Source organism: Acinonyx jubatus, chromosome B3, assembly GCF_027475565.1.
Source record: "Acinonyx jubatus isolate Ajub_Pintada_27869175 chromosome B3, VMU_Ajub_asm_v1.0, whole genome shotgun sequence".
In the NCBI taxonomy this organism is placed as follows: domain Eukaryota; kingdom Metazoa; phylum Chordata; class Mammalia; order Carnivora; family Felidae; genus Acinonyx; species Acinonyx jubatus.
Window position 1 is genome coordinate 80,578,698 of NC_069386.1, and position 12,634 is coordinate 80,591,331.

Genomic DNA, 12,634 nt, shown 5'->3' on the forward strand with positions numbered 1-12,634 from the left:
TATTACAGACCTTAGCGGCCAGAAATTTCATTGGCAATTTTGTTAGCATGCCTGCGTGACTGCCTTCTCAGAGGTCCATTGTGAATTCCTTAGTTGATATTATTAATAGTTAATGGGTGCACCTGAAATCAAGCAATATTGGGCTATTTGGGTAATAGACATATTAAATGGGTCTTTTCTACAGCATCAAGCTTATCAGCTTATCTTTTTCCTAATAATGAATATCTCATCTTTTCCACTTGCCTAATCAAATGCTTCCACATCATCTTGAGGCAGAACCAGACCCAGCTGCATCTATTCTATACTCGTGGCTTCAATTACTTCAAATTACCCAACCTACTCACAGGTCCTTAGTTTCTCTTTTGCTCAGAGACGTAGGCCTGATGCACCTCTTCAGAAGCTCATGATTACTAACCATTCAGCACAAGTCTGTTGTAAGTAAACAGAGAATCAGAGAGAGCACTAGGCTAAATGTACAGTTATGAGGAAATCTCTAGAAAAGATTTCTTCCTAAATTTTGGCGCTCTTGGGTTGATCTCAAGTGTTTTTCTTTTCCCTGTCCCTTCTCCCTGAAACACATGTGAGCCTTTTTCTGAGTGACATTGCTTCAAGTTGAGGATTTCTACTGCAGTGGCAAAAAGTAAAGGCAGCCATATTTTGGCTACAAAATAGTAAACATTTATTTTTTCATAGATATTATACTGTTTTTATTGACCACAAGCATTAGGCTTCCATACTTTGCCATGCTTTCTTTTATCCAACCATACACCTGTAGCTGAACGAGGACAATACAAGAAACAGTGAATAAATAACTCCTGGGGAAACTTAATATTGTCTCTTTCCATTATGTTTGGCTAAAAATTTTCTATTTCTTATGCCTCTTGTCAGATGAAATGGTTCATCATTTTGGAGTCAAAACTTTTTTTAGTCAAAATTCTTACCTTTATACTTGATGATTTGATCTGTCCCTTAAGTTCCAGTTTCTTTTATTCTCCTTTTTCCTCCAAGCTTTAAAAAGACCCTCTAAAATAAAGAGAACCCAGACTCACTACTGAACATCCAAGATGACTCAGGCTGTCCTGTGTTCTCCTACATGTTCAGGTGCCCTTTGATGCCTGAGGTCACGTTTTAAACCCCTTAAATCACTGTTACTCAGTATTACTCAGTCCAGTGTATAGAATAGGCATGATACATGTTTTTTAAATGAATGAATGCATGAATAAATGATACCTGATTTCACAATTTATGGTTGTTTAACCTCTTTCATCCAAATTACATTCTAACTGAGTTTGTATCATCTTGAACTTCTGTTATATATTCTTAATACTAAGTTTAGTGTAGTCCATATGGCTATTGCTTTTGGAGTCCTATCATGGAGAAGCCAAAATTTGGCACACAGTATTTCAAAATTCATGTTCTAGTTAATCAACTCAAGGGATTGATTTTCACCCTGAAGAGTAACCATTGATTCAACAGATTGGTTACTATGATTGCTCTCCTTTGGACATTCTATGCTTGGAATGCCTTATAACATTACAGAAATGGAAAATCTTTGGAAAATCATCTGTGGTTCTTGAAATATCTAAATGGAAGCCTTCCCCTTCAGAGAGTATTATCAGTCTAGTTCAACAGAGAGCCATTATTTCTGCAAATTTATCGAACATCTTGGAGATAAATGTGAAACTGGCATTTCTTTAAAATTGTTTGTAATTTGGTAGCCAAATGTAGAAATAAAGCAGAATACAGTATGATAAATTCTGTAGTAGAAACACATACAAGGAGCAGAGAGAAGGGGCGAATTAACTCCACGTAAGGCATGAGAGAACGCTTCCTGAAAGAAATAGCTCTGGGTTGGGATTCCCCCATTCCAGCAGTTTCTGGTTTTTGGATGACTATTGTGAGTGAAAAATGCCCCTGATGTGCTTGATGTATTTATTTTTAAAGGAGAGTCACAATGTCAGAAATAAACTTTTAAAAATCAAAGATTTGGAGAGTATTTGACTCCTCAGTATAGCACCTGAATCCACCTTGATGTTCTCTGGTTTGCATGATAGCTGAGAAAACTGCTGAATCCAACCCCTACTATATTAATGGATTTATATATGCACACATAAGGCTAATATATTTTATGCTGCCAATTTTTTTATGGTTTCATAAATAGTGCTATCACTAACATTTTTAAAAAGTGAAGAAAAGCGCTCATATGTGCTGGTAGAAATGCAGTGTATTTTATAGAACACTGCTACTCTTGATATAGCCTACGGGATGTGACTTTTCATAAAAACCTAATGAATTTCTCAATTTGTCAGCTGTTTCCAAACAGATGCACTCTGCTAATCTAATGGAAACATTTTGAGCCCAGATCCCAAATATCAATAGCTTTTAGTATTGCAAATGAGTTTGTCTATTGGGTAAATTGGGCTGTGTGGTTTTTGATAAAAAGTAGCTAGTGGTTTTGTATGGATGTTTTATGTTTAACTGCCTTGCCAGGGTTTGATGCTCCTATTTTTCCTTGCAGAGTTTCAAGTTGAATGTAGACAGTCATTGTGCTCTCAAGGAAGCCGTGGAGGAGGAAGGACACCAACTTCTCGAGCTTATTGCGTCTCACAAAGCAGGTAAATCCTCCTGAAATATTGCAAGCCTTTATGTCTCCAGACTATTAAGAATGAAGAAGCATTGCTGTAAATTACTGCATATATTCACTTCCTTATGTATTATTAATATTTACATTATCAGATTGACCTTCAAGATTTATAAATGTTTCATATACTGCATACAATGCTGTGATACTTATAAGATGAAATACTGCCTCCAAATGGTCTGTTCATTTTATTTTGGGCTTGCTGTTCGCCTGAGTTTCAATTGAAATCACATTCCTGAAAACTTCACGTTGACATGCTTTGTGATGTAGGTGCTCTGGAAATAACATTAAGATAATGAATGAGAATGGTGCAAATAGTTAGAATGCATATGCATTAGGGTACTTATAGATATCATTACAGATATGAGGCCGGCGGTGTAGATATATCTGATTATTTCCCTGCCAATTCACACACATGAACATTTTGCATGTTTTTTGCTGGTCATTGCATTAGCAGAGTTTTGGCCTTAAACCAACTCTTACCCAGTATTAATGTATTTATGAGGAACAGATTATAAATAAAAAATAGTTTTGTCATTTGGTTACACTTATCCTGGTAGTAAAAGACCATAAGACAGGATGAATTATAATTTGGCTCTTGCTTTGAGCTTACCACAGCTAAATAAGGAAAGAGCAGCATTAATCCGACATGCTAATGCTAAAGACTGCCCTCTTAATTCTGACCCATTTACTATATTCCTCAACGAATTAATGTTACCTATTTCTGTACATCTTTCTGGTCATTATAAAGCCTCCACACGTGTACACACAGGGCCTTTTATATGGAATGTGAAGCTTTAGAGTTAGTAATTTTCATACATCATGATTTTTGTTCCACATGCATCTTTTTAGTCCCTAGACTGAATTTAACTTGATTCCCAACCATGCATCTAGGTGGTTATCCCATCTTTGTGTCCTTATGCCTCAAGTGAAGGCAAAACTTCCCATTCCCTTTCCTTAGTGACAAACGCTTATACGGCAGGCGATGGGTAGTGGTCGTTTAAAATTATGTTTACTCTTTGAAATATTCATCTAATTTTTCTAAATAAAAGCGAACAATGGGTAAAAATGCAGTCAAGTCTGTAACTTGTGGTTTCCCCTCCTTTTGGAGAAGGACTGAAGGACATGCTGCGGATGATTGCGAGTCAGTGGAAGGAGCTGCAGAGGCAAATCAAACGACAACACAGCTGGATTCTCAGGGCTCTGGATACCATCAAAGCTGAGATTCTGGCTACTGATGTGTCTGTGGAGGATGAGGAAGGCACTGGAAGCCCCAAGGTAAGTGGCTTGAAGTTTGCCTTATTTCCTCTCATTTCTGCCTTCTTTTGAACTAGGCACCACTGAAGTTTTCTTTCCACCCCTAAGGCTTTTTGTTTCTACTGGGTAAACTTTATATATCCATATCTATTTCTATATCTAACTATATATAGAGAGAGAGGGAGAGAGAGAGAGAAATGAGAGAGACGAACACAATGAAATGGTTTAGTTTAAAATAACAACAACAAAACAAAACAAAACAAAAAACCCTGCAACTTTCAGTTTCTCCAGGAAGAGGTCTTTCTGTCAAAAGTGGCAGAGAAGGAGGGGGACAGTACTTTAGAGGTAGGAGAAAGGGGGACATAAAACATTTAGTAAACAAAACATAAAGCATCTTTAACGTGAATAATCAGAATGGTTTTAAATTGTTTTGTTGCAACTATAAATCACTATAATCAGTGCAATCACTCAGCTCTGACATCCATTAGCCGCTTGGTTACAGCAAATTAACAGAGAAGAGAGAAAGTGATTCATTATCTCATTCCTGTTAATGACTATCAGATGCATTGCCTAATTAGGGGATGGTCATTGTAGTGGGAAGAAGGTCATATGCTTCGCTACAAATCTTTTTGCTCTGAGTGTAAGTTCTCCATAATGGTGCATGCACCGAATACAACAAGTACTTTAAAAATGACTATTGACATGTTTTGGTTATCTATTTTAGATTTGCAAAATAACCCATAAAGCATATGCAAGTAAACTTTAAACGAATCACTTTTTCATACAATGCACTGCTTTGCTAAAGGTATCTTTGGACTCATGATGTGGAAAATAATTTTATTAATTTTATATTTTCATGTAATCTTTCTTTTGTATTTATTCTTTTGTGAAAGTAAGTGCAGAAAACCAGTCTTATAATAGACTCAGCATCGAAACATATTGCAACGTGTCGGGTGTGTGGGGGGCGGGGAACAGATTTAAGAGTTCATGGTTTCTATTCCTGGCATGGACAAAGTAATTAAATCATCATCGAGTCACATTTATTCAGCGTCCATGTGGATTGGCCTTGTGCTAAATGTATACAGAGCAAGTTAAACAAAGCCTTTGCCTTCTTAGACTCACATTCTTAAGTGCAGGCAGAGGAAAAACCCACCCTACCCTGCAATGGTGAGACCATGCAGCCAGTGAAAGGCTCAGAAGATTTATAGCTTTGGAACCTCAAACAACAACCTTTAACTTATTTGTTGGAAACAGAGAATGGAATGATGAGCTCAGTTCCACTTAAAGGAGGCTCCTTGGAGGAGGTCACATTTCAGGAAATACTTGAAGGAAGGAAGAGCAGTGGCTTGGCACAGGAGCACACATTTTAGGAAGTGATGTGGCGAAAGGATCAAAGCTGGAACTAATAACATGGAAGGGAGAATGCATTCAGCAGATTTTTCAGGGCAGAAAGAGGGCTCTTTCAAGGAACAGAGTGCAGGGAGAAGTTGATGGGGCTAATGCATTGGCTGGAGTAGGGGGCAGTGATGATGAGAAAAGACCGACTAAAAAGTCTATTGTGTTCTATTTATTTAATGAAGTACACTGATTGCTTACTTTTTTTTTTAATTTTTTTAATGTTTATTTATTTTTGAGACAGAGAGAGACAGAGCATGAACGGGGGAGGGTCAGAGAGAGAGGGAGACACAGAATCTGAAACAGGCTCCAGGCTCTGAGCAGTCAGCACAGAGCCCGATGCGGGGCTCGAACTCACGAACAGTGAGATCGTGACCTGAGCCAAAGTCGGATGCTTAACCAACTGAGCCACCCAGGTACCCCATGATTGCTTACTTTTAAAAAGCTCTCCTGTACTGGGTGCACTCTACAGACCAGACACTGTTCTACAGCACTTCTGTGGCTTCTTTCATTTAATTCTCACAGCAAACCTATACAGTAGTTCCCATATAATCCCCAGTGGAGAAAATGGAGGCACAGAGAAATTAAGTAACCTGCCTAAGGTCACACAGGTGCTTAGTAGCAGAACTCATCTTTGAATCTGACCCCTTTGGCCCCAGAGCCCTTGTCAGTCACCACCTAGAGTACTGCCCCTCACTGTACTGCTCAGGGCCAGGTATCGTGATGAATAATTAGTCTCAGTGGCTGTCTCATGGAGCTTGTGGTGAAGTGGGGAGACAGATTTAAATTTAATAGTCATGCCTTTGTAGATGGTGGTGTACCGTGAAAGAAGAGAGAAGGGAGCAGTTGGAGGTTGGGCTGGGAGAAGTGATTTAGATCAGGGCATCAGGGAGGGCTCCTCTGAGGAAGCAACATTGTATGAGCAGGCCAGTGCAGTTGGAGAGAGAGGGAGGAGGGTTTGATGGAAGCTCCATAGCCTATGGTTATACGGGAGGGTTTTGGAGCTAGCAGAGAAATGGTATCATTGATTTGCAGCATAAAAAGCTGTTTCTGGGTGTGACGTGGAGCATGGGTGGTGGGTGGAGTGGGGTAAGTGGGAGTCAGGGAGGGAGGGGAGGTGCCAAAGAGGAACTGTGGAGACTTAATTAATTAATTAAATTTAAATGAATACATAATTAAATTAATTGATTAATAAAAGACTGAGGCTAAAAATGAGTAGCTGTGTTCACCAGGGCCAACTTGAATTTCATACTTTTGAATCAACTCATTTTGTAGGAAGGTGTTTTGAGATGGAATAAAGAAGGTAACCCAATGAGGAGAAAGTATTATGAAAGGAAAGGCAATGTTTGCATTTTTCAAAAAGAGAAGAACCTGTCTAGGCCCAGCCTTAGAGACATCCTGACTGGGGTCCCAGAATCTGCATTCCATAAGCTTCCAGAGAACCACTGTCATATAGGCTCCAGGAAGGCCCTTTTCCTGCAGGGCTCCCGATTCGATTCGTGCACAGCCAGGATCCTCACACACTGAAAGAAAGAGTGTCTGTCACATTGTTGCTTATGTCTAAAATAGGGACTGTTTAATGTTATGCTACATCTTATCCTGATGAAAGTTATCTAGCCATTTAAAATAATGTTTTAGAAGAGAATTTTTAAACATTGGAAAAAGTCCTGTAATGTGCAATATGATATATGCATAAATAAAATATGATATATTTTTAAATATCTTTGAATTTTCCCAATCTCTACAGTGACTAAAAGTTATTTTAATCAGAAAAATAAAGAGCATATGTAAAATACAAGAATTAAGAAGAGATTTAAAAGGCAAAATAGATGACAATCGTCTGTAGGGACTTGAGATATAAATTTCAAGGTCAGGAGGAAGAATAAATACATCTGGTTCTTAATGATTTGGGTACCTCAGTTCTAAAGAAACAATGACACAAACCTCTCTGCTCAGATCATCCCCAAAGTGAAAGTATCTTCCTTGACTCACACCAGTTTGCAAAGAATAACCTAAGTGTTTCTCATGAATAATATTTCTACACAAAGCCGCTCTGTGACCCAGTGTGTGCACCGTGTTATACATCTAAAAGCAGCTCCCGGAGAGGCACTTGTCGGGATTGGCACACGTGGGACCTGAGGGATGTGCTGGGAGTGCGACTGTGATGTGACAGAGTCACCAAAACCCCAGGCCTTCCACCTCCCAACTAGTTCTCTCTTGCCCAGTCCAGGCTGAATTTTCTCTGGACAGACGAAGTCCTCCACAGCCAAGGGTAAAGGTGAAATCAACTGAAGACGAAGAAAATATATTTATAACTTAAGCTTCTTTCTCCAGTTAGCTAACTTAAGCTAACTGGAGAAGTCAGGATGATTATTCTTTTTATTTGTTTAATAGTCATGAACTGCCTCCCTTAGTCTGTTGGGCAAGCACAAAGAATAATAGGGAAGGCTCAGACCCTGAAGTCAGACGGCCTGAGTTCAATTCCTGGCACTTACAGCTATGTGTCCTTGGGAAAATTACTTTACTTCTCTATGTCTCAGTTTCCTAATTTTTAATATGGAGGCAGTGATAATACCCACCACAAAAGGGTTCTGATACAGATCAAAGAGCTGATGTATCTGAAGTGCTTTTTTTTTTTTTAATGTTTATTTATTTTGAGAGAAAGAGCACGAGCAGGGGAGGGGCAAAGAGAGAGGGAGAGAGCGAATCCTAAGCAGACTCCACGCTGTTAGCACAGAGCCTGATGTGGGGCTCGATCTCATGAACTGAGAGATCATGACCTGAGCCAAAATCAAGAGTTGGAGGCTTAACCGACTGAGCCACCCAGGCACCCCTGAAGTGCTCTGAACAATGCCTGGTACATGGGAAATCCTAGGTTAGGGTAAATGTACAAGCTTTCATTTCTGGTGGTGGAGACAGTAAATAAATATAATAGAATCTGAAAAATAGTCTACTGAAGATAGGTATACAGCACTATGAGTACACAGAGAAGGAAATAATGAACCCTATTTGGGCATATCAAAGGAAAGATTTACAGGGGAGTTGAAGTTTTAAATGAGGGATGAAAAGGATTTTTGCCAGCATGAAAATAATGAAAAGGAAAGATTTATGGGGGGGTTGATGTTTTAAATGAAGGGTAGAAAGGATTTTTGTTAGTGTGAAACATATGCAGAGACCTAGAGGTGTAAGAATGTATGGCGTGGCTGGAACGTGACATCTTATTGTGGACGAGAATTAGGGCGGCTTGCCGCAGTCTGCACCAAGGCTCACTGTGACCGAAAATAACCCTTATGACCAGTGGTTTGAGCAATAATTCTTCCTATGTCTGAAATTGATGCTGTCCAACCCAGAGTGAGAACCCTATACAGAATATATCTCATATATACTGTTGAAAAAGAAAATTTCCTTGTGATATTGCCCATAGAGCAAACTTAAATGGGTTTACCCCGAAGTTGTCCAAGACTAAAAAGCATGGATTCGACTTGCTATCTATCATGTCAGTTCTCCTTCCATGACGTGACCTTGCATAGGTCATGTACAAATTGTGCCATGAAATGCATCTCTAAGCAGAGCAGTTATGATCATCTATTTCATCTTAGACCAAAAAGAGGAACTAAAATTAAAACATAATAAAAAAATAACTCCAGAATTCATCTAAAGTTTACTTCAGAAGCTACTGGGAACTTGAGAAGCATAATAGAAAATCTAAGGAATATATCTAGGGGGTATTTTTCTTTTTTACCTTGTTTGAGAGACTGCAGAAAAGGACTTGGTCTTAGAAATCTTGTAAAGAAGGAGGATAGGAGGAAATTCAAAGACTCTGGGAAACTTCTCCCCCAGGACTCGGCAGCATACCTTATTTGTTGTATTTCATTTTTAAAAAAAGTGTTTTCCCAGGACTGTGAGATCTTTTATACATGGAAATAGAGAACAGAATTCACCAGTTCTAGAAATAGAGCTTCAGCACTCACTTCCAAGAATTGAAAATATGCTTGTAATTATGTGTTTTATTTTAAGATAGATTGGTTAAAGTTTATCAGCTAAAACTAGGCTTTCAGTATGTTGAATTTTTGAATGGTATATAGCTGGAAGGATTTCAAAATGTGGAACGCCCAACACCTAACAAAGGTTACATTCCTTTTTTTTTTTTTTTGACCTTTCAAGGCCAAAAACAAGAATCCTGAAAGCAAAAAAGCATTCCTAAAGTTTGCACATTGCCTCCTTTAGGATGTCCTTCCTCTCTGTTTCTTTACAGCTATTCAGCCATCATTACAGCTATCTAAGAATCAAGGCCAGGATGTGCCTAAGGTGACGTCTCAAACCTTGCATCACAGAAATCACAGTGGTTACTTTGTCCTCTTTAAAGAAACAGATCAGTTTCCAAAACAAAGAACATTTGGAGATTTTATTGTAAATTCAGAAAACTTTACAGCTCCTAGAAGGGTGACCTAGCCTGGGTTCCAACCCACCTCTTCATTTCCTTAGTGAAAGGAGACACAGGGTTAGCTCCTTTGAACTCCAGGGATGTGCTTCTTTATCTGCCTTCTTGGAGGTTCTTAGATTGACATCTTAGATTGTCATCCCTTGGAAATGGATATCAGACTATGAAGGTCATCAATGTTATCTGTTCAACAGTAGCACTTAGAGCAAGCTTAAGTACATATCTTAAATATGTTTCCTCAGCTGTACAAATGACAGTTTTAGAAAGCGGCTAAGAAGGGAGGTATGCCTGGCCTCTGACTTGATTATGTCACTGAGAACCTGGACTTTATTCAGATGTCTAGAGAGAGCAGGTCCAGTATTAAGACACATTTTGTTTTGTTTTGTTTTGTTTTGTTTTGTTTTGTTTGTTTAACAGACACCTGAGTGTTAACCTAGTATTTATGTTAATGAATTATGGGTAACTTTCTTTAACTGAAGTGGGGAGAAAGAAACTGATTTGGGGAGTACCTTTGTATGATATTTTCTCTGTATTCTATAGTGCCTCTTGGGTAATATTGCAGCTGGATATTATTATCCTGGAATGGAATTTGATCCTGGTGCTTCCAAAGCATTGTCTTTGTATTCTTTCCCTTTCTGGCTCAAAAGCTTATGTAGCTAACATGTTCTTTAATAGAGGATTTTCAGAGACAGCATGAAGGTAATGAATGGTAATTGCATTTATATTGTGAGTCCCACATACCCTGACACATGCATGTAGAAAGAATTCCCTGAGATACTTTACTTTCTTCCTCATGCAAAAAAGAGGACAGCTTTATGTGTCAAGAGGAACCAGAAATGAGACAGTAAGATTAAATTGTGCCTGAAGTGGTAGAGAGAAAGACAACAGGCAAAGGCCTGGCCATTATTGATTGAGTGCTGACAGAGAGCTCTGCCCAGTGCTAGGCCAGACATGAGGGAAGACATGCTCAGTGCTCTTATCATCTCAGTGTAAGCACACAGTGTAACATCTTGTCTAATGTAAATTGGGCTATCTCAGATCTAGAATAATAGATCACCTAAGATTCAGATCATCTTAATTAGGATGTTGGCAGATTGAAATGGAATGTGGTTCTTGATGCAAGCAAATGAGTAGTAAATGCATTACCAATTCCACCTCTTTCATGCAGAATCCTTCCCAAAAGCCAGTATCTGATCCAGTTCCTTTCCTGCTGAACTATATAAACAGAGTCCTGATATGCAGTACCTAGGGAGAGCCCTTTCTTCTACTGTGGATTCTTCAGTAGTTCTTTTTTTTGTTGTTATCAGAAGGGCAACTTTTCTTCAAAAGTGTTTTTGAAAGACAGAAACAAAAGTGAGTTATTTCTTTGAAGATCAGTTGTCGTTACTAAATTTATGATAGGATCGAATAAAAGATAGTTCCTCTAATCTCCTTGAGGCACTTAAATTTGCATATTATCAGATGTATGGGTGGATCCAAGATGAGGAATTTTTTTTTAATGGCCTGCCACTCTAATGAGGTGACTGAAAAAATGGTTGAGATGATAAAAATATATACTAGGTCAAAGGATGGCTAATGGTTATTCCTATCATGGTCTGTATGATATGTAAGACCATAGCTTATCTTAATTTTTCATACTGTACTTCCATTGCTGGTGGCCTTAAGGGTAGAAATGTTTGGGTCAGCAAAAATCTGAGAGTGAAATTCTTTGGTGTCTCTAATCAATACAGAGAAATGTCATTGACATGAGTAGGTAGTCTATTTTTTTCCCTATTTAGTGAGAGTGCCTAATCTTAGAACCTATAATACCTAGAGTTGCAAAGATGCATGGTATTGTATACAAAGTTATATTCAGTGGAAAGCAGCCCTCTTTTATTGGCAGAACTCACATTTTGTAACTCAGCCTGATCTATGTTAAAGATAGTGTATAGTAAATACATTAGGGGAAGTTTTTGGCATGAGGTGGAGGTCAACATTTTTAAAAATCTATAAGCATGTAAGGACAAAACGGAAGGCAAGATACAGAATTGCTTCTAAAAACACTTTGAAATTAATAAGTAAATTCTTTGAAGGTGTGAAACAATTACCTCAGTGTTTGATTTACCCTTTTTCCCGGGAATGTGTTGTTTCTGGCAGGGGAGCCGTCTGAGTTGAGGAGAGCCCTGCTAACGGGATTACTCTGCTCTGGCTCTTGTGTTTATTGAGTCACCTAGGACTTCTTATAAAACAGCAGCTTTCAAATGTACACACACCTGCACTCAACACCCTGAATACTCCAAACGTTTGTTTAACTGTTCTCATACCCCGAGTATCTCTCCCATCCAGTGAGGTCAAAAAGCATCGAGAGGTCCACATTCTGCATTTTCCTTCGCCTTGGAAATCACTTGGAATATAGCCATTTGTGTGGTGCTGATGTAAACAGAGATGCAGATCTTTTCTTAGTGTAAGGTAGTGCTCTTAGCCACTAGGGCTCACAGAACATTCCCAGTCTTACCTCCCACTGCGCCTAAATGAGGGTTAATGTTTCTCAGGAAATGTTAACTAGATTGGAGGTCCTGCTGGGCCAGAGCCCAGGGAACCATCTCAATGCAGCTTCCAAGCCATTTTGCACTGGGCTGGGGCGGTGGCTTCTCATCTTTGTACTTAGTTGGCCTGCAGAGGCCAACACTTGTTTAGCATTGCCCCTTGCAGCGCTAAGCAAAGTCACAGATCTTGCTGAGTGAGTAGCAGGACAGGGAAAAAAAATGAAGCCTAAAGCTAGAGACTAAGACAAAGGAAAAGAGAGGGGAGAAAGAGAAATAGAAGGAATAGAAGGAGAAAGACAAAAGAAGGAAGTATTTGTCCAGTGAAATATAGTAGAAGCTAATTGTCCACATCTGTTTCATGGACATTTATGCTTT

General features: G+C 38.9%; 1 protein-coding gene across 6 annotated transcripts in view; it reads left to right on the forward strand.

Moving 5' to 3' along the window:
* Positions 1–12,634, forward strand: part of AKAP6 (A-kinase anchoring protein 6) — a 487,418-nt gene that overhangs the window by 257,031 nt on the left and 217,753 nt on the right. For 5 of the 6 annotated variants that reach the window (XM_053224350.1, XM_015073684.3, XM_027065558.2 and 2 more), the window contains 2 exons: positions 2,519–2,615; positions 3,753–3,919. In XM_053224350.1, coding sequence (XP_053080325.1) covers positions 2,519–2,615; positions 3,753–3,919 — 264 coding nt within the window. The remainder of the gene's footprint in view (positions 1–2,518; positions 2,616–3,752; positions 3,920–12,634) is intronic. The other variant, XM_015073690.3, reaches the window with a different exon arrangement.